The sequence below is a fragment of the Numenius arquata genome, chromosome 3 (assembly GCF_964106895.1).
Source record: "Numenius arquata chromosome 3, bNumArq3.hap1.1, whole genome shotgun sequence".
In the NCBI taxonomy this organism is placed as follows: domain Eukaryota; kingdom Metazoa; phylum Chordata; class Aves; order Charadriiformes; family Scolopacidae; genus Numenius; species Numenius arquata.
Genome location: NC_133578.1, coordinates 68,216,377 through 68,239,329, shown reverse-complemented (window position 1 = coordinate 68,239,329; position 22,953 = coordinate 68,216,377). Strand labels below are relative to the sequence as shown.

The window sequence follows — 22,953 nt, the reverse complement described above, 5'->3', positions numbered from 1 at the left end:
ACAAATAAGAAATAAACATCCCAAATTTGTGATAAGCCTTATAGTATTCCCAGTGATTCGTAACATACACAAAGATACATATCCAAGGGTTTGAATGGTCTAAAGTGAGAGTAAGTACTAAGACAGAAAAGACTAAGGGAGTTTAGGTAGAGCAAGGATTAGGCAGAATCCAGGCAATGCTCTTTGAGATCACAATCCTGAGCATATACGTCTGTCTTCTACAAAAGCCTGATCTTGGGCATTTGAAAGTATTTTCTAGCCCAGAGGCCTGTTAGCACAGCACAGTCTGCATCCATTGTATTAATCTTCCTTGTCCCATAAAACAGCGTGGCTGCACTCAAACTACCCTTGGAAATGGTCCCTGAGATGTGCTAACTCCTGCATGTTCACCCAAACGATTCATAGGGCCACTCTGTCAATTCAACAATATCCAACAGCAGTGCTTAGGAACATTTCCTTGTATTCTTTAATTTCCTAATATAGAGTTAACCTAAAGGTCTCTGTATAAATGCTAACTAAAACATATATTTAAAAAATTCATCCAGACCACATTAAAAAAAAATCTCTGCAATGGTCTTAATTGATGGGGAGCACGGTAAATCCAATAAAGCTGTCCTCCAGCACAGCTTTGCTTCTCACAAAGTGCAAAAGTATTCTGAAGTAGGGTAGCTTAAAACTTGCCTCATTCTAGGTGGATTTACAAAAAAAACCTACTTTTGTAAGATTAAATTTATGGGCCTTTAATTTCTGAACAGATAACTACTGCTCTTTATCCATTGTGATTTAAAATTAATCCTCACTTTTGCACTCAGAATTTTAAGTTAGATTCAAGAAAAAGTTCTGTGAGACCATCTAATTAGACTCAGAGTTTTCTTAAAATCTTACTTGTACTTCAGCCAATAAATCTCATGGGTCTCTTGTGCTAAACCCATAATTAAAAGCAGTTGTGTTACTGTTACATGACATTAGTCTAAATAGACTAATTCCCTATTAGAAATCCAATTTCATCTAAAAGCACATCTTTTAACACAAGTAATACATATTTTACAGCAGTGTTTCTGCAAACTAAGCTTGAGAAAAAGCATATGAAAGAAGTGTTGAGGATAATTTAAAGACTAGACTTATTCCATTGTAAAATGTGTTCATTTACTGCTTTATCTTTTTAATGAGTTAAGTTGAACATTTTGTATGAACATAAGCTATCCATTGAAATCTTATCAAAATACAATACCTTATATAGTCTTCTCTACCAGAAATACAACTCTAGTGAAAACATACAATATAAATAACTTATTAACCCTGACTGAAACCTTCTGCCATGGCTTTAAAAGGGAAGGTTTTACCAGTTGCAAAGAGGGAATAAAACTGCCCACAGCAGACTCAGAGGCCTTATAAAACAGAAGGCAATATCCTCTCTGATTTCTTTTAGATTGCAGATCTGAGTGAAGATCTTGCCTACACCAGATGAGTGTGGTGGTGTAGGCCAGTGTTGACCGACTGACTGGTTTGTTCCTCTGCTTTTGGGGCTCTTTAGTACAAAAGAAGCCTTGAACTTTGGCAGCTTAGTTCTACAGAGCCTTGCGGAAAAGGAGGAAGGTCTGGCATCCCTACACAGCAATTTATCTGTAACAAACCTGACCTCCTGAACCTTCTTCATGTTTGGGGAAAAGGGGAGGAATGAGGAAATGCAAAGAGGAGATTTTTCCAATTGGAAGAGAAAAAGAGAATAAGACAAATACCAAATTCTGGTATTATGGTATTACTATTATTATCTCTTCATTATCCTTTCTATATTCAGATTTTAGTGCAGTGAAGAAAGGATATTTGCTTGTTTTGTCTGGAGTTAGACTGGTTTCAGTGGTTGAAAGTGTCCCTTTGGGATGTAAATCTTCTTTTCTCATTCTCCAAGGAAGAATATTCTGCTCCTCAAACACCGATCCTTGCCTTGTGCTTTCCTTGCATGTGGCAATTATCTTCAGAGAGGTTGGGTTGTACAGCATTTAAAGACATAGGCAGTGTTAGGCTTTCTGTGTAACACATATTCTCTATTTTCTTCACTCACTGTTGGAAGTAAGGGTGGTTTGTAGAGTTATTAGGGCAAGAAAACCTAGACATTTCAAGATCTATGTTGCAGACTAACTTTTATTGATACCACTGTGCCCAGAAACATTTCTTTACACTATCAAAAAATCCACAATCAAAACCCCAAACTCAACCCTATATTTTTTTTCATTTTAACAAATATCAGAACTTAGCAAAGCATCTTCTTTCTATTTTCAGACCTCATTTGTAGCACACCCTTTTATCTCTGAACTGACAGTTTCATCTCAATTGTCCACTGATGATGCAAGAAAAGTATTTCATGTTACAATGTGATTATAAATAAGCAGAATGATGTTATCTGAAATGTAAAGATTAGCTGCTGCTATTCTAAGCTAAGTTTAGAGATGTGAAATTCTCCTGTAGAGCAGCATAAAAAATCAGCTGTGAAAAATTGTAATGCAGGTTTTTGCAAAGCTCTTATTGTAGCGGTATTAAATATCTGAAGCATGAAAGAACTCAGAATCCACCAGCAGCTCCTGCTCCAAGCCACTGTGTAAAATACCTTTAGAACTCCTTGCAAAATTATAGTCAATGTCGCCTTCACAGTCAGCCACTGGTAGAGATAAAAGTCAGTTATGATCTGGTATGGGCTCTGTCTTCTAGCACAAAAGGAAGGGGGAAGGAAACTGAAAAAAGTTTTTTAAATGGTTTAAAAATAGTTTTTCCTGACTTTTTTTTTTTTTTTTTGGTGTAGTTAATTTCGGGAATTAATAGACACAAGATGGAAGATCAAAATAATAAAACTGGAAAAGAGATTATTGTTTATAAAGGTGGCAATAGCATCCAGAGGGCAAATAGATCACTGCTAAAATGTATACAAACTTTAGAAGTTTATATCAAGCTGGGGTCACTTTTAGCTTTTATGAAGAAAAGCTCTCTGAAGTACAGTCAACCTATAAGGTCCCTTGCAAGGTGCTTTGCATTTTCTTCTGAAAAGTTTGCCATTGGTCACTGCTGGTGAGGAGAAATGTGGACAAGATGAGTCACTAAACAATGCCTGAACACCCTCTTAGTCACTCCCACCCACTGCAGGTTTGCGCTTTACTTCAGCTTGGTACATGAATTATATCCCAACCACTTCCTAAATCCCAGCACCTTTCAGCGAACCATTTGATGTCTCTCCCAACTGTAGAACGCATTTATTTTTTGGTATGATATGCTTCTCTGCTGGGTGTTTGATTATTATCTCTGGTTAGAGCATCTCAAGCCTCACAAATATATTTTATCTTTCAGTTTACTACACATAGACATATTTCCACGATTTCCAATAAGGCTGTAGCTAAATAAGTCACCCCTTGTGCAATCAAAATCTGATTAAAAGTCTCCATCAGTGTAACGCACCCAAAAGTTCTGGAGGTGTTGGTCTTGTCCATGTGCTGACACATGTGCCTCTCAGGAAAACAATATGATTTTTTGATATGTTCCCCGCTTCAGCTAGCAGACAGTTGCCATTTATATATATATGAATATGCATTTTATATATATATATATATATATAAAAATACATACTGCATATATATATGCATAAATAAGCTGTGCTGTGCAGGAATCTTCCTTTTGTTCTGTACACATACAGCACTAAAAACTCTTTAACTTTGGGTTGTAGCTGAGGGTATCAGGCACTGCCACTGTGCACGTACTGAACTGTGACTTCAGACTCTGGATCAGGGACAGAGTATTCAAGGGGGTACCAAATAGCGTGCTTTTCACTATCTTTTAAAAGACCTAAATTGTAAACAACTGCATGTCTCAACAGTAGAAATATCTCATTTTGGTGCCACAGGTTTGAAAGTCCTCTTTGGGAACATGTTGGGCTGTTATATGTAGTTTTGCTGAAAGATGTTCATCCTTGAGAAGTAAATTACCTGTCTCTGCAAAGTGTTTAGAATGACCCTTATGCTATTTTCTCATGAAACCCATTTCATTTGAAAACACATATGAAAAGTAGAACAAATTTATTTTATACTAATATCTTCTAACACCTTATCTCCTGTCTGACTCCATTATCTAACTAATAAATAGGTGTTTAAAAGGAAAATAATTTTGTGACATTTTCTACCCGCTGTAATACGACAAATAGTATTTTGCCTAAGATTCCTCTGAGACACTCACCATACACAAGGCAAAGAAATAATCTCTTTTTCTGACAATGAAATCAAATTCTTTCAGAGTTGAAGATCTTTAGCAGCACTGAAGGTGGTTACAGGGCAGGAGCAGCCTGCCAGGATGAAAATACAATCTGTACTCTTATCTTGTCAGGTTTTATTTTTGCCTTTTTTTCTCTCTGGAAATATAGTTGGAATACACAGCAAGGCTGGATTTTCTGTGGCGTGTTCAAGCAAAAGAAGAAATCAATGAGATGAAGGAGTTAAGGGAGCACAATGAAAATATGTTACGGAATATTTTGCCCAGTCACGTTGCCCGTCACTTCCTGGAGAAGGATCGGGATAATGAAGTATGTACCAGTTTTATTTCTGATACTTTTGTTTAATTAGCAAATTAAAAGCAGATCTGTTAGGAAATTGTTAGAACTTAGATCTTGATAGGATTCATTACACCAATACTGCCAATATTTGATATCTGATCCACATTAAAAAACATTCATGTCTTAAAGTAAAGGGTTCTGCACTTCTAGGACCACATCTAGAGTGGTGTTTCCAGGTTCAGGCTCACACTTGGACCTATTAGAGCAAGTCTAGCAGAGTGCCATCAAGATGACCAGGGGATTGGTGCACATGCCATAGGAGGAGAAGCCGCAAGCTGTGTTCATTCAACCTGAAGAGGAAAAAGCTGAAAGATCTCATCATGGTCTTGAAATACCTAATGGGTGTTTATAGAGAAGATGGATCCAAACTCTTCTCCAACACGCAAGTGGAAAGATAAAAGGCAATGACACAAGTTGCAGGAAGAAAAATCTCAGTTAGTTACAAGGGGAAAAAAAAATCCCAGGAAAGTAGGCATTGCATCTGGGCTCAGAGAGGTTGTGAAATCTCCAGTCTTGGAGATCTGCAACCCTCAACTGAACAAGGCCACAAGAAACTTGACCTAATTGGCCCTGCTTCGAGTGGGAGCTGTATTAGAACCTTTAGAGGTTCCTTCCAACCTCTGAGTCTATGAAAATCTAATATTCCTAAAAAAAGATACGTGAATTTGACAGAATGCCTGTGCAACCTTAAAACAGAAGTATTATTAGAGCCCTGCCAGTTATTATGGAAGGAATCTGTGCAACAGGCTGCAACAGACCTGAGCCTCTTGCATCTTCAGACCCAAGAGAACATTTCTGCTCTTTCATATTGCCCCTGAATTGCCTTTTCGGGGCAGTTAACAAAACAGCCATTTCAGAAACATAGTTTGTGGCTATGTTGCTAAAGAGTGTTTGTAGTACACGAAGAAAAGCTTGATAATGGAGTCTGTGGATATTCCTAAAACAGAATTTGAAGGGAGGTTGCTGAAGGGATAAAAAGTCCAGAATTCATTTCTGGAAGGAGCATTAAGTCACTTATTCCTTATCTGAAATAAGACAATTGCATATTATAATATTATCTGTGAATAAGGGCTATTGTATGATGAAAGTGGAATTTTCTCATGTATTACTGGAATTATCTTTTATAATGAAGAGTTTACAAATGTTGCAAGATTCAGGTTGCTAGAACTAACATATCTATTCATTGTGCAGCAAAAAGAAACCAAAGCTACCTTTTTTGGTTGTGATTGTACATTTTGGAAACAGATGTAGCCAGATGAATTAAACTGCACAATGAGGAATCGTGTTCTGAAGATGTGTTTTCAAATATCACCTAGTGAAGGATGACATAGTAAGAAACTACAAGGAAAGGCACTTTAGAAATCAGCCTCTTGAGGAATTTTACACTCAGTGGGTATTAAACTGTGATAAAAACACTGCTCTGCACATGAGAAAACGTATGTGTGAAAGCAACCAGGTTAAAATGCTTCATTGCAAATGGAGCAGACCCCGATAGCACTCATGAGTGTGTTCTGGCCTATCTGCATTATGGATTTTCAGGGAATACATGTCCTTTCCTACACATTCATTCACATACACTTACATGCATAATAATCTTCAAAAGCAAGCAGATGCCCCATGGATCACTGCTGATGCTTCAATAATTTGCCACTGAATTCAATTCCACCACCCCTGCTTTTTGTAAGGCAATTTCCAGAGTGACTATACTTAGGGATGATTTATGCATGAGCCGGCTGGCTGTAACATCTACCAGACTTCAGTACAATCAATCCTGCAGTTCATGTCTGACCATTAAGTTAATTTCCCTGGTCTCAAAAAATGAATTCCCAAATGTGTACTGTAAGCATTTTCTTGTGGATGTATTATGTCTGTCTTGATGCTTCTTACCAAAAATAGAAAAACTGAGCAGCTGAAGGCTAGCCGGTTGGTTTCTGTCTTCTCAATCTGAGGAAAGAAGTTGCCTGAGTGTATATATGCTTCTCCTAGCACATATTTTCTAGTCTTCCATAAGTATCCACGGACTAATGAGTGTATTACTTTTTTCTGTATCTATGAAAGGGAATAAGAGTGTCCTTAGAGTATGGCTTCCATGACCCTGCAGATGTTCTTCAGTGAAAACAAGTGTAAGAGCAGGAAGGGAATCAGTCATGTTTTTTCTCAATCAAAGCTTTGCAGTGTCCTTGGAAACTAGCAAAATTTCCCCACTTTTACTGTAGGACGCGTTGTTAAAGAGTCTAGATAAGTAGCAGCATTAGCAGCATAGCAAAGTGCAGGGCAGGGGTTCAGGATTCTTTTCTAGGGAGCAGCAGGATAAAGGAAGAAGAGGAGCCTGAGGTGTTCACATCAGGTGTATAACGTCCATCAGTATGTCCTTTTATCATGAGACCAAAGCACTGAAATTTCCTAAAGCACACTAACAAGAACATTGAGAAGCAACTACTCCAGGTCAGAATGTCATAAGAGAAGTCCCAGAACAGAAATGAAAGTATCTGCTGCTGGGTAAAACTGCAGAAGCTGAAGCTAGAAAAAAATTAAACAGAAAATGCATATGGTTGTGATATATTACCCACTAGAAAAGCATATCAGGAGTTGTGGGGGGCTCTGTCCTTGGCATTTTTAAAGTTGAAATTAGTTTTGTTCCTAAAAATTTGTTTATGTTCAGAGAAGAACTGACCACATTTTCACATATATAATGACCAGAACCTATCCATAAATAAGTCTGTCTTTCAGTACCAGAGTGAATTATATGGATAATGTAAGTGGAAGCTTATCCCAGGGCATACTTTATCCTAATAGCCTCCTGTGTCCGATCCCTTATAAACTGTTTTCTGCCCCCAATAACTCCATTATCGCCCTCACTTCTATTTCGCCCTCCTTTCAAACCCTAACAGCAGGAACCGCTCCCAGAGCCAGGCAACCAATTGGCTCTGTAGTCAACTTAGGAGAACCACAGTTTACCAAAAAATAATGGCTCTCTGAAAAACTGTTAATAAATAAACTTGTAAAGAGCTGCAGTAGTGTGAATATAAATTATCCACCAGAAAATGTGGTAACTGAGAGGACTCTTTACAAAGAGGTCATATTAAACTTTTTAAATAGGCCCATCTGACCCCTGTTAATCAACAAATTTAGAAATATATTGTCAACTGCAAACATTCATGAGACAGACTTAAACAATAATGTACAATAAACGTTAAATTCCTTTCATTTGCCTAGCAGTGTTTGATTCTCTGGTATTCATACTTGTAAATGAATTCTTCATTTCTTTAAGTCGTTCCCCATACAAATCAAAATGAAAAATTCGGTTTCATTTCTGCTGGTGTAGCCCCCTGACCTCAGAAGGGGTCAGCCCTCAGAAGCAGAAAGAGCGGACTTTCAAAGAAAGGGCAAACCCTGCATGTAATCCATGATAAAAATGTGAGAGCTGTCAGCCTCCTCCTGTTGAACTTGGCTAACACTTAATATACTAATGCTAACCTCAGATATTGAGGTATTATGCATGGAAAAAAAGAAGAAAACTATTTTAATTGCAGCCGATTATGTTCTCTTCCTTATATTACCACTTCAACTCATGTTTTCTTCACTGTTCTTTTAGGAATTATACTCTCAGTCCTATGATGCTGTTGGTGTGATGTTTGCTTCTATTCCCGGATTTGCTGACTTCTACTCCCAGACTGAGATGAATAACCAAGGAGTAGAATGTCTGCGCTTGTTGAATGAAATCATTGCAGACTTTGATGAGGTAATAACAGCTACTAGAGAAAATCTGATAGTGTTTTAAATGATGAGTTCACAAATACCAAATATGTCATCTTAAATTATCAGATTTAATAACTGGTTTGCTTCCAATAATTGTCTTATATTTTATTCCAATTACAATTGTCTATTTTGGTTTTTTGCAATTAGTCTTGCCAAACTTTGGTCTGAATGACCTAGTGAGATAGAAACTGAAATCAACAGTTATTTTAGTATAAACATGCATAAATAAAAGCACAATCTGCTCCAATGTATCTAGAAGTAGAACATGCCTTAATTCTGTAGAAAAAAGGATGAAGATATTTGCAACTGTTCTAGAAATTAGTGGTCTAAATGCAAAAAGATGAAGGTATTGTTTTGAAGACAATGGTTGAATGGACTCAATGAATTTTTAAGGTAAAACAGTTTCAAGTTAAATGTGAAGCACACAGCTCAGAAGCAAATGTTGGGTAGAGAATGAAAGGTGGTGACATATTAACTGAGGAGACTTATCTGGTCAGGTATGTTAGACAGAAGTAAATAAAGTAAAGCTTTTGCTTTACTGAGGAATTCAGAGGTGAAGGGAAATATAATAAAAAAATAAAATGGGAAGAACAGAGAAAGGAAAAATAATTTATTTAGGTAACCTGTCCAGTTAATTTCAGAAAGAAAGCTGAGGAGGCAATACGGTAAACAGGAGAATAAAACGTCAGATCCCCAATGTAGCTATTGCCAGGTGGAAGCAAGGAAAAATTGAAAAGTGAAGAGGAAGTCAGGAGCTAATTGCATAGTTGGTATTGCATACTCTGCCTACAAGTCAGTAAAGGTGCTTAGACAGGTGGAATTATGTCCTGCCCAAGAAATCCATGTTCTGTTTTATCTCTCTATACCAAGGAATTTTTTAATTCATTTCTCTATTGTGGTAATCAACTGGAGAAGTGATGAGTGATGATCTTAAAATTAAGATACAACTCAAGAAAACAGAATTTGTTCCCTCAAAAGCAGCTGGATCTGGATTTCTCATCCCACATGAGCTATGTAACCATGGAACAATTGTCTATAACAGAGAAGGAAAAAAACTCCACTTAGGTTGTGGTTTGAAAAAAGATAACATCTTTTACCACTTTGGTTGTAAACTCAAACAGCATTATCAGAGTGCAAAAGATTGAGTTTTTGAGAGAAGACAGAAAGGCATACTAAGTCTTTGCATCTGGACCAGAATTCTGCCCATAGATTAAGCCTGCAGAAATTTTTTTTTCCAGGAAAATAAAGCACTGGCAGAGTTCAGACTTCTCCAGAGTTTAGAATACAGATGAATGAAGATTTCAGAATCAGAATCTTCTTTTTTTTTTAAATTTATTTAGTTCTACCTCAGTCCTACTTTAAACACCTATCTCTCTTTGAGGATCTAGCCTAGAGTTTTTGTTCTGGTTTGGGTTTTTTTTTTTTTGCTTTGAAGAGCAAGTATCTCTAAGGGCTTTAGAGGAAGATACTAGAGTAAAAGATGAAAGTGGAAGGCATACGACTGAGAAAAAGAGATTAAGAAAAAAAAAAATCTTTTTTTTTTTTTTTATTTCATCCTGAGCAACAAGTACCTGAGGCCTCTCAAAAGTTTTGAAGAATTTATTTTCAATTTGCTGCTCTGGTGGAAGCTATGTTATCTTCATTTCATAAGTGGAAAACAAAGGCACAAAAGGGTAATTGACTTTCCCACATTTTTTTGAAAACAAAGATACCTGTCCCCATGCCAGAAGCTAGAAGCTAAATATGGACCTAGATCAGGAGCCTAACTGCACCTTCATCCTTCCTCATCCTGGGCATCTGGATGGGGAACATTCATAGAGTGGTAGCTCTCAAAAACTGGACCAGGGTTAAGATTACCAAACTCTGAAAGACAAAGAAATTGAGAGTTTATCCATATGATTAGACAGATACTAAAATTACTAGTGAGAAACGGAAGAATTCACAGGGGATGTATCCCTGTGCATTTTAGTAGAAAACAAAACTACTCTCCTATGCGAAGAGCTCTGTAACGTGCTGAGCTCCTGCACCGCTTTCCCTATAGGTATAAATACCTACTTCTTATCTCTGAGATCTTGCACAGCTGTCAGCATGCTTCTTGATTAATATTTTTGTTTTTCTTTCCAGATATGATTAAAATTATTATGTCTCAAACTTAATGCAGAACCTATTGCTATGAATTAATTTAAGATATTTTGTCATGCATGCTCATATAATCTTCACAACAAAATTCCATTGCTGCTGTGGCGATTACTGAAGACAAGGTTTTCATCAAAAGTCCTAACACAATATTGCATCCAGGCCCCTAACACCTGCTCTGTAATTAATAAAGGACCTAATTAGGGACTGTATTGTGCCCCAGACATGTTTAGTTGAATAATAGATGTGTTCTTGGTACGGGTAGTAAACGAAATTATGTGATCCCCTGCTGACTGCTAACCTACTTCCATCATGGTCATGCCATTAGTTTATTCTGTCTAGGCAATCTGAAAGGTGATAAGCCAGACAGAACAAATGAAGTGAGTAATCCTACCCATGGAAAAGGAACCAGAAGTCATTCCAGGTATGATGTTTCAGGGCCAGTAAAGTTGCCATGTAACTATTGATTGACACTACATAAGGTCACTATTCCTTGTTTTTCATAATGTTTCTTGCCAAGATTGCCTGCTGTCTCAACACAGCCCTGGAAGAAACATGCAGATGTGCAGGTTGAGAGCAGAGCAACTCCATTAGCCATAGGAAAACTTTGCTCCTCGGCATCACGTGAACACCCCTGTAGAGATACGCAAATGTACAAGTCTTAGCACAGGAGTGTAAGACATTGGTACCTGATGCCATTTCATAGAATCACAGAATCTTCATGGTTGGAAGGGACCTTTGAGATCATATCCTAGGTGATTTGAGACACCCACATGGGATTTTCAGGTCCCATAATGCACCCTCAGAAAACTCATGCTGTTCTGGAGCAAGTCACTGGAGAGTTTTCAGGGAAGCATGCTCTAGATGACACTAGACACATCTACATTTAGATGACTGAATTGAGTTTCTAGTCTCAGATCAGATTCCACACTGTGAGTCCCCTCCTTTCCTTACGTAGGTAATAAGAGATGCTGTGTCCACAAAAGTGGTGGTAAAAATACAAATTGACCTAGTTTGAAAAATGTGATAGGTGCATGAGAAGGAGATCTGGGTTATTTCTGTCTTCCTTTTAGAAGAGTTTCCTTGTTACTTCAAAACAGAAAGCTTACAATCCAGATCTGCTATTTTGTTTTCCAGGTAATGGAGAGAGTTAGAATGGTAGAGAGTGAAGGGCAGTCAAACAAAAAATAGTGAACTGTGGAACAGAACCTGCCACCAACATCTGCATGGGGTAGGAGCCCACAGAGGAGTTGCGTTGTGACTGGGTCTTTCTTAGGGAGCCAGGGGAACCTGGTCCAAAAGTCAGTCTTGGGGTGTAGGTAATTGACTCTTCTCAAAACACAGCCTTTACCCAGGGTTTTTTTTCCCTGATGGCTCACAAATCTGTTCGTTTCCAAATTATCCAGGCTTCCTATTGACTGAGGCAGAATGGGAGGTGTTGGTTTCTGGACTGACAAAAAGAGATTTTTTTTTTTTTTTTTCATTTGACATATAGCATCATTATAGAATACAGTTATATATAATTTCCTATTTTGTACCCAAGCACGGAGGTATTAACAGGAACAGTTCATACATCAAGAACCAAGCATGAACATTGCAAATCCACTTTTAAAATTACCCATTTGTTATGTGACTGTAGCCTTAAGACACATACAGGGCTAAACTCCCATTCTTAGAGATGTTGCACCAAAGTAATAATATTGGAACATTTCTCCTGAAGATTATGAGTCTTGAAGGATTTTTTTTTTTAATTTAATATTCTTTCTAGCCTTTTTAATCTACCATTTATGTATCTTAGTGATGCTACAGTTGGGATTTGTGCTTTAATAAGACCTTTCTAGTTCATGGGCTCTATTTCCCCCCATTTTCTTTATCCAGCAGTGATTTACACAGTGTTTATGACAACAGATTTTAATATATTATGTTGTCACAAATAGAGGTTTCAACAGAACACAGGATCCTGCTTTCAGACTCTGCTGATTACTTTACAATTGTGTGCCATGTCCCGGAACACTCTCTTTTGTATTACTTTGTACATGTTTCATTGCATGTGTATATCCCAGGGTCTGACCTCCATATAACCTTGGCTGTACATGAAATGCAGCATCAAACCATCAGTTGCTTTTCAGATACCAACTACATTCTACTGTTTGAAAACGTTCCCTGGACTATCTTGGTAAATTAGCAAACCTATTTAAAATGTCATAACAAATAGCAACTGATTTAGGACTGAGTTGGAGTATCTTTCCCAAATGTCAAAATCCATCATCCTGTGAAGAAAGCAAGTGGGAAATAAACCATTATTTGAAGAAGAAAAGAAGCTATCTAACAGACATGATAAGCAGGAAAAAAATAGAGATTTGAAAACAATAATGAATGAGAAGAAAAAAGATAACTTGAGATTATTTCTTCTAAATTGCCTCACAGGCAATAGGCTCTTTCTTTCTTAAAAAGAGTAATTTTAGATATTTATCATACATTTAAAATTACTGTGCTGTTTGCTGTTGCTTCCAGCAACCATCTGGAAATGAAAATATACGCTGTTTTTAACCAAGACCATTTTCTCCCCTTGCCCACACACCTGGTGCTCTCAGACTGCTCACAGAAGCAGAGCTACAAGCAATGATCTTTTTCTTTAAGAGAGCAGTTGGAAGAGCTGCCCTTGTAGGAGGGAAATGTAGATAATGGGCTTCTCTGGTAGTCTGAAGAAAAATGAGAAGCAGGTCAAGTTTTTGGACTTTCCTGACTTGGAAGGGAGCCATTAACCATATGGCTTTGTATTCCCTGTGCGCAATGCTGTGCAGCCTCCCATTAGGGACAGATGGTGCGATATCTGTACGTGAACAGCAAAGCTTCCAAGACCCCGGCGCTCCGGCTGACGTACTCTGTGGTTAGTTCAATGGCAGGGGATATTTCATGTTATGCCTTTGGTATGTTTCTCCCTTTGAATGAAATAATCCCTTTAGTTTTTAATTGACAGGAAACTCAAACCCACAAGATGGAAAAAGAATGCATAACAGTGTATAAAAAAAAGGGGGAAATGCTTCATTAATTTTTTGCCTGACCACAGCAAAAATTTTTTTCATTTAAATCCAAACTAAGTTGAGCTTTTAGAACTAAAAGTTTGAAAATCCTTTTCTCTGTGAACTGTTTTTTTTTTTTTTCTTCAAGGGCTGCCTAAACATATTGGTACCTAAATTTATTAGATACTATATTGCTTATCATGAAGTTTCCCAGGGAATTTTGACATTAACATCAACAATACACATTTACAAAGCCTGTGATGAGGTGATACAAGCCCGTATTCCACATAAAGCTCTACTGCCATTGATAGAGTTCACAACCTGAACTCTGCTTAGGTCTCTCAAGGAATGTAAGGCTCTGGTTTCTATTTCGTGGAAAGTCCTAAATTAAACTCTGAACATAGACTTGGAACAGGGACCAAACTGTCACTTGCACTCTATTTAGTGCTTTAGTCACTAGGCTATATTTATTCTTCCTCTTGCAGATTCTCAATCTGACAAGTTCTTTATGGCTACTATAGCTACCCCAAATAGATACAGGTGTTTACCACTTCCCGTTGATTCCCTGTGTTTTTTGTAGAAGGAGAAAATACATAAATGCAGACTGAATGACCCAAAGTACATACTAGTGTTAGGTCTGACAGTAAGAAGAGGGAAGCATGGGATACAGGAGGACTTGATTTCTCATAGAAGTTCTTTGGAGGCATCAACCTCCATCCATTGATTGTGTAAGATAGTTAAAACGGTTATTTTAAGTAGATTAAATTCCCTTTAACACTGGTCTCATCACCTGAATTGTTACTGTAGGAGCACTTAATTTGCAAAACTGAGTTCCTCCAAAAGAGATTTAAGAACACTTAAAAGTGATCAAGTCTTCTTATATTCACACACACATACACAGAGAGTTTGCCTTCACTGAATTTCAGTGATTATACCTCAGGAAACACAGGACTCATCTGCATTTAAGGTAGGCTGGAATATGCATGTCTTAAATTATCCATTATGTGATTTACCAAACAGCTTTACAGAGCACAGCAGATTTTAGCTTGAATGCATTCTGTGAGTAGATGATGTTGCAAAAGTCCCAGCTCAGTGTGCCCCAGAACCCATCCGTGACTAACTGGAAGATACCATAAGTGTAATGTTTCATTTCAATATCTGTAGAAGCATTTTGCGTTAATAATTACAGAAGTAACAGTGAGGTTTTTTATATATGTATTAGTTACTAGGTGAAGAGAGATTTCAAGATATTGAAAAAATTAAAACAATTGGCAGCACATACATGGCCGTGTCAGGACTATCACCTGAAAAACAGGTAAGAGAATAGTTTTATTTAAGAAGCAAAATTTTCTGTGTGTCCAATCATTCATATCAGTGTTATCTTTATGATGTTCATAGAGTTGTGTTTTCTAAAAGAAAGTAAACATTTGGGGCTTCTGGTAGAGAACAGTTGCACTTCTTGATGAATTGAAATACCATCTTGTGCTTGGAACAAGAACCATATGGATCCTTTCCTCAAATTTAGGTTTATAGGAGAGAAAAAAAATATCTCCTTTCAATCACACTGATGTGAATCTAGAGCAGGTCTATCTATATCTTCGGACATACTCTAAAGTTACCACTGTAACTCAGACTGGAATCTGGCTGACAGCCTCCAAAAATCTATGGAGCAGATCTATTAATTGACAGCATACTTATGCAAGCGTAAGGCTACATTTATACTTTTTTTGTGATGATGCAGCTGTATATCTACAGACAACATGATAAACTATGTGTCAAAAAGAAAACAGACCCATCAGTTCAACTGAAGCATAGAATCACAGACCCTTAAGATCATCAAGTCCAACCCTAAGCTGAACACTATCAAGTCCACCACTAAACCATGTCCCCAGGTGCCACATCTACACATCTTTTAAATACCTTCAGGGTTGGTGACTCAACCACTTCCCTGGGCAGCCCATTCCAATGCTTAATAACCCTTTTGGTAAATTTTTCCTAATATCCACACTAAATCTTCCCTGGAGCAACTTGAGGCCATTTCCTCTTGTCTTATCGCTTGTTACTTTGAAGAAGAGAGTGACCCCCACCTTGCTATAACCTCCTTTCAGGTAGTTGTAGAGAATGATCAGGTCTCCCCTCAGCCTCCTTTTCTCCAGGCTGAACAACCCCAGCTCCCTGGAACTCAGGGTCACAAAAGGAGAATTTGTGACCTTTGGAAGAAGGGGCAGGCAATGCAGGAGGACTACAAGGATATTATGAGGTTATGAAGGGAGAAAATTAGAAGGGCCAAAGCCCAACGAGAACTTATTCTAGCTACTGAAGTAAAAGACAATAAGAAATGTTTCTACAAATACATAAGCAACAAAAGGAGGGCTAAGGAGAATCTCCATCTTTTATTGGATGCAGGGGAAAACATGTGACAAAGGATGAAGAAAAGGCTCAGGTACTTAATGCCTTCTTTGCCTCAGTCTTTAAAAGACCAATTGTTCTCTGGGTACCCAGCCCCTTGAGCTGGAAGATAGGGATGGGGAGCAGAATGAAGCCCCCATAATCCAAGGGGAAATAGTGACCTGCCGCACAACTTAGACACACATAAGTCTACGGGGCCAGATGGGATGGGCGTACTGTTTCCTGGGTAAAAAACTGGCTAGATGGGGAGGCCCAAAGAGCTGTGGTGAATGGAGTTAAATCCAGTTGGCAGCTGGTCACAAGTGGTGTTCCCCAGGGCTCAGTATTTGGGCCTGTTCTCTTTAATATCTTTATCAGTGATCTGGATGAGGGGATTGAGTGCACCCTCGGTAAGTTCTCAGACAACACAAAGTTTGGCGAGAGTGTTGACCTGCTTGAGGGGAGGATGGCTCTACAGAGGGATCTGGACAGGTTGGATTGATGGGCCCAGGCCAATGGTATGATGTTCAACAAGGCCAAGTGCTGGGTCCTGCACTTGGGTCCCAATAACCCCATGCAGCGCTACAGGCTTGGGTAAGAGTGTCTGGAAAGTTGCCCAGCAGAAAAGGACCTGGGGGTGTTGGTCGACTGCTGTGTGCCCAGGTGGCCAAGAAGGCCAACAGCATCCTGGCTTGTATCAGAAATAATGTGGTAAGTAGGACTAGGGAAGTTATTTTCCTACTGCACTTGGCACTGGTGAGGCCCCACCTCAAATATTGTGTCCAGTTTTGGGCCCCTCACTGCAAGAAAGACACTGAGGTGCTGGAGCGTGTCCGGAGAAGGGCAATGAAGCTGATGAGGGGTCTAGAGCACTAGTCTTATGCGGAGCAGCTGAGGGAGCTGGGACTGTTTAGTATGAGGAAGAGGAGGCTGAGGGAAGACCTTATTGCTCTCTACAACTACCTGAAAGGAGGCTGTAGAGAGGTGGGGGTCAGTCTCTTCTCCCAAGTCACAGGTGATAGGACAAGAGGATACAGCCTCAAGTTGTGCCAGGGGAGGTTCAGATTGGATATTAGGAAAAATTTTTATGCTGAAAGGGTTATTAAGCATTGGAATGGGCTGCCCAGGGAAGTGGTTGAGTCACCATCCCTGGAGGTATTCAAAAGACGGGTTGACATAGTGCTTAGTGACATGGTTTAGTGACTTTTTTTTTTAATCGGAGTTAGATTGATGGTTGGACTAGATGATCTTAAAGGTCCCTTCCAACCTAAACAATTCTATGATTCTATCTTTCGGCACATAGGGGCGGCCTGCTCCTGTGCCTTTAAAACTCCATTCTTAAAGAATGTCCAGCCTTCCTGGACTTCTTTCCCCTTCAGGACTGCCTCTCAAGGGACTCTGTCAACCAGTCTCCTAAACAGGTAACAGTTCTGCTGATCCCACTCTGAAGAACATCATACAGCCAGAAGTCTGCATGTTGCCCTCGCTTGCAGAATGCAAACCAAGCTGAGAGAAAAATCAGCCACAGAAGACACATGCACAGTCACAGCCATAAACCTCAGATAAATCAAATGAGAGAAATTAATTCATAATTACACCCAAGAATATGCCTGGAAACAGGGTCTCCAAAGGAATAAGATGAGGCTCTAAAATACCATCCAGCAAAAAGTCAGCTGTTGCTGAAATCTGTCTTGCTTAGCAACTGGTGCCTCTCCCCAAGGAAGAGCAGCACAAAAAATGGTGTGCTGCCCCAGATCAACCACTGAGTGGGAATCAGATCTGCCCACGTTGATTGCAAGTGCCAGAAAAGAAGCAGCCAGATTAGCGTAAGCTTTATAAACTAGAAAATTTCCATTGTTTGTTTAGAATATATTATAAAACATGTGGAGTGTAACTAGCTGAGCATCTCCCACCTACAGAGTAACAAGTGATGCTGACAGCTAGAAATCCACAAAACTAGACACACATGAGATATTTTTTTAGTTCCAACTCAAAATGCTTCTGTGCAGAGATGAGCAAAGAAGGCCTTAACATCAGGGAGGTAGCTGATTATAGCTACACAACTCCTAACCACTTCTTTTGACTATTGATGTGGGTAAAAATTTAAAGGAAGAAAAATCTTTGCTGCATTTCCAAGACTGATTAATTCATCCTTTTTCTAGAACTATAATAGCCTAATGGAACTGTTATGTATATTCTAAATATACTTATCTTCCTCCATATATGTCTATCACCTTGTCAGCATCTAGGAGGTGAGGGCTGCTGACGGAGGTTGGCATGCAGTGAACTGAATGAGGCTGAGGACAAGGACTGAGCACGGTGTGAACAGAACAGGGTGATGCCAGGGAGATGCTTATGTTCAGTATTAAACACTGAGGATGATGGAAATTGCAAATGGCTGGACTGTATGACCCAGGGTAGGGCTTGCAATGCTTCATTCCTATGGACTGGAAATTTGATGAAAGAATTACCTGGCTTCAGAATAGATGAGATGACATCATATCAGTATTGGGACAAAACCAGGGCTGTCGGTTACTTCACTGCCTACTCAGAGAAACAATTAAGGAGTTCCCTGTCCTCCTTTGAGAGTCCCTGCCCCATCATCTGCTCTGTTTGTGTTCTGGGAAGACTAAAATCCACTCCTGGTCCCCATCTGTATATCGACTGCCCTGTAGGAATGGAAACAGAGGGAAAGGAGCAGGGAGTGACTTGACTGCTCTAAGCAGAGGCGATCAATGATCTACAGTATTCTGTAGCCTTTTCTCTCCCACTTAACAGGTCCCAGGTTGCCTGGCTTGCCCTTTTGTTCCTGTCACTATTCCATCCCTGGGAGCACTGGACTTGGTGCTTTTCCTGGGAGACAGTTTCAGCAAAGGACAATTATATCTTTCACTTCTTTTGCTCTACTTCTTGCTTACAGGGTCATCCCTGGTTCTCACTAGTTTTTGTCCCTTGCACCTGAGCTATCTCAATCCTCTTTTATACTGTCTTTCTTAGGCTTAGGTAGAATTCACATGCTTTATTAATTCCCATGATTGCCTCTCAGATTACTGACAGGAAATTACTTTCTTTGGTACTTCACACTAAGCTTGTCTGTATCCAGGTATACTAGTGATGGAATATAAATAGGAAACATTACTGTTGATAATAACCTACCTCTCTTAGATCTAGTATGTTGAGACTGTTCTTACAAATTTCAAATTCATATACTTGGTAAGGATGGGTGAGAATTGAGAAAATGCAAAACTTTTCTAACATTGATTTATAACTTACTTCTCAGCAATGTGAAGACAAATGGGGGCATTTGTGTGCTCTGGCCGACTTCTCCATAGCTCTGAATGAAAGCATACAGGAGATCAACAAGCATTCATTTAACAACTTTGAACTCCGTATCGGTAAGCATAGGTCAATCATGAGAGTTAAAATGGGATCTTGTCTGCAAGGACCCAACCCTGTAAGTGCACCCCAGGAACATTGCAAGGATATGTACAATTTAAGAGCCTCCAAATACTGTACCCTCTGTTTTCAAATGTGCTTTATCCCAGGCAGAGTTAGAAATAAGAAATACTCCATTTGCAGAATATGGGCTCTCATTTGAGGGCTGCAGGAGTTCTAAGGCTTAATGAATTGTGAATGGGTACCATAATTAAGCTACTGTCTTTAAAAAATCTGGCCAAGACCCCATAGGTATAACACAAAAAGGGCCCAGACCTGCCCCCAAGCTTGACACTGGCTTGCATAGTCTCAGATTTACCTCCTTGTCTTAGATTTATCTTCAGTAAAGGGGTAATAGTAGCTTACCCTAAACCCTGTGTGTAGTACCTTGGTTTTGCACAAAAATTTAATTCCAATTCAGATCTGACCTGTCCCAGTGGCAGCAGGTTTAAATTGCTGTGATGGGGAACCTACTATCCTGCATGGCTTGTAGGATGGGACGTGAAAAGATGGCCTGAATGTATGGCATGTAGCACGAGTAAATCTGATGGCTTCTCGTGTTAACTGGATCACTGACCAAAACCAAAAACCACCTGGAAGAAACATGTGTCCTTTATAGATAACCCTGCCATATAAAAGCTGAAGTATGTTCATTAGTCACAACACGGAGAGTTGCAACATCACTGTCTGTGATCTGCACTTCCTAACAGTTTTGAACAGAAAACTCTCAGTTCCCAAGATTTCTCAGGGAACATGCATCCACCCTTAGAAAGTGTGGATCACTTGCAAAGATTTCATAGAGCATGAATACAAAGATATTTGGAAATAATTTCTATTACCAATTTTAAAAAAATATTCCTTAAAAAAAAAATCTAAATAACTAAGAGCCTTTCCCAAAGATGTTCCTTTCACTACCACTAAATGTATTCTTAAATCACTGCTGTAGAAAAAAATAGTCTCTTCTATATTATTAGTTGTCTTGAGTTTATGCAACAATCTTAAAAGACACAGTCTTTCAATAACTTGGCAGAATACTTTAATATTTTCATTTCATGGAACATGAGAATCTAATTTCTTGACTATATAGCACTAAGAAGGTTGCCTTCAACAAGTATAAACCCAGAAAGATCCTTCCAGAGAGATCTTTCCTACTACGTAAGTATCAGTTTGCAGAAGCTTTAGCAATAGTGTGCAGAATACACGATACATAAGAACCGTGGTTCCACTGTGACTGGTGTCCTGTAAAATAACTCTGTGGATATCACTTTTCATGTTTTCTAGCTTTTCTGGATTTTTTTTTTTCTTACTTTCTTTGTATACACACCTCTTCCTTAAGCTTAGAGATAACGTGTATATGAACCAGGCTTCATCTGGCTCTTAAGTGCAAATGCAGTTTTCAGACATTCCTGTATGAGTATCTCTTCTCAATATTTTATTTTATTTTATTTTTTTAATAGGGATTAGCCATGGCTCTGTTGTTGCGGGAGTTATCGGTGCTAAGAAACCCCAATATGATATCTGGGGCAAAACGGTTAATTTAGCAAGTCGAATGGACAGCACAGGTGTTAGTGACAGAATACAAGTGCCTGAAGAAACGTATCTGATCCTGAAGGACCGGGGATTTGCCTTCGACTACCGAGGAGAGATTTATGTCAAAGGTATCAGTGAACAGGAAGGAAAAATCAAAACATATTTTCTTCTAGGAAGAGTTCAACCAAATCCTTTAATCTTGCAACCAAGAAAACTGACTGGACAGTATTCACTAGCAGCTGTTGTATTAGGACTTGTACAGTCTCTTAACAGGCAAAAACAGAAGCAAATCCTTAATGAGAACAATAACTCTGGAATCATAAAAGGACATTACAACCGGAGGACTTTGCTCACTCCCGGTGGACCTGAGGCAGCAGCCCAGGCAGAGGGGGCTGACAAAACTGAATTGCCATAATCAGCATTTTGTTTGTGTTCTTTTTTTTTGTATTTCTTTTATATATAAAAATAAATATACAAATAAAAAGGGTTTAATTTTTTTTAGAAGAAGTGTGATTATTTTCTGGTGTGATATTTTGATGAGATTCAAATTCCTACATTTTAGCGAATGGTGCCAGCATTCCTTCCCCATGTTGTGATTAACCTCTGAACGTGCAGACATAGTAGCTGTAGGCCACCACTCTGCTGAGCCAGCTACTTGCAGAAAGAGGCAAGAATAAACCCCCTGACTGGAGGGCTTTAGAACATAAATTGTGTACGGAGTTAATTATAGGGAAAGGAGGGAATACTGCCCACACGTTCTGGGTGAAAGCAAAGACATAAGAAGATTGAGTATGTTCTTCTCACATTTAGTTGCCTTCAAGTAGAGTTATATGCATCTAAGCTAGTTGCCTGCTCTCCATAAGAGCCAGGGAAAAGCTAGTCAATACAGCCAAAGGATTTTAAGGTTTGCTCTCTGCCCAGATGTGAGGATCTGGGAGATAGAAGGGATGGATCTTGCCCTAAGCCCACTGATTCCATTGAGTCCACTGGCTATGGGCTCTTAAAATAGCCTAAGGTGTCCTCCTTACATGCAGGTAACTGCAGTGTAGACAGATAAATCACATGTTGATATCCACCTAACCTCTTGTACCCAAGCCAGGAGGTCAAGATTCTCCTGTAGGCACTCTGTCTTATCTGTCGGTGCCATGGAGGGCTCAAATGCATTATGGTATCTTCACCTGCACAAGACACCTATGAACAGATGGCAGAATTAAACCTTAAATGACATGTCTGGAGCCTTTTACTGAGTCTATTGTCCAGTCAAGAAACTAATCAAATTCTCTGGAGTCACTTTCCAGAGCTTAGCTCCTAGCCCCATCACCAGTCTGAGTTCTTACCAAAAAGAGGGTTGTGTGAGGCTGTAAAATGAGTATGTGCTGAAGTACAGTAGGAGATGATGCTCACTTCTAAACTCCTGCTCATTTGCCTCAAGAAGAGGAGAGGCCAAGACTGACAATACCCCAAATTATTTGTGTGCCAGCACAGACACAGCTGGGATGCTACAATGGCACACCTAGGTGTTACAAGTCCTGCATCAAAAGCAGGATAACTTTTTGGGGGATGGAGAATCAACTTTGCCTTGGAAACACTAAATATATAGCACGGGTTCCTATATGTATCGGTGCCATGACTCACACTGAGCTATAAAGTGCACAAATGAACCTCTCATCAAGTCTGTATGCTCGAAGGAGCTGGTTTTGTCTCAGTAAATGTTATCTTTAAAGTAAATCACAGATGGAAGCAGCAGAACCTGTAATCACACAGAAATCCCCAGATGAGACCTCACACAACCAATACAGTGCAACATTCGGATTCTTTGTAAATTCAGGTCTTGCTTTTTTGCAGTGTGTTACCTGGTCCTTAACGAAAACTGGGGTTTCTTGGGGGCATCACCACTGGATCAGGCACATTTTTAAAAGATGGCCAATACGGTTAGGAGATCTTGATTCCTACATTTTATAAGACACTAATGTTTACTAAGAAAAGAGGCACCAAAATGTAAAAGTGTTTAATTATAGTAAGATAAAATTAATACTTTTCATTGTAAAACAACCTGATGAATGGGCTTGTGGGGCAAAATTTAATCAGCTGAGG

At 39.1% G+C, this 22,953-nt stretch overlaps 1 protein-coding gene across 1 annotated transcript in view; it reads left to right on the top strand.

Annotated features, from left to right (window-relative positions):
• Positions 1-21,361, top strand: part of ADCY8 (adenylate cyclase 8) — a 126,706-nt gene extending 105,345 nt beyond the window's left edge. Inside the window, 5 exon segments of the mRNA XM_074146034.1 lie at positions 4,400-4,558; positions 8,184-8,330; positions 14,729-14,821; positions 19,175-19,289; positions 20,787-21,361. Coding sequence (XP_074002135.1) covers positions 4,400-4,558; positions 8,184-8,330; positions 14,729-14,821; positions 19,175-19,289; positions 20,787-21,274 — 1,002 coding nt within the window. The 3' untranslated portion in view covers positions 21,275-21,361.
• Positions 21,362-22,953: the final 1,592 nt, after the last annotated feature.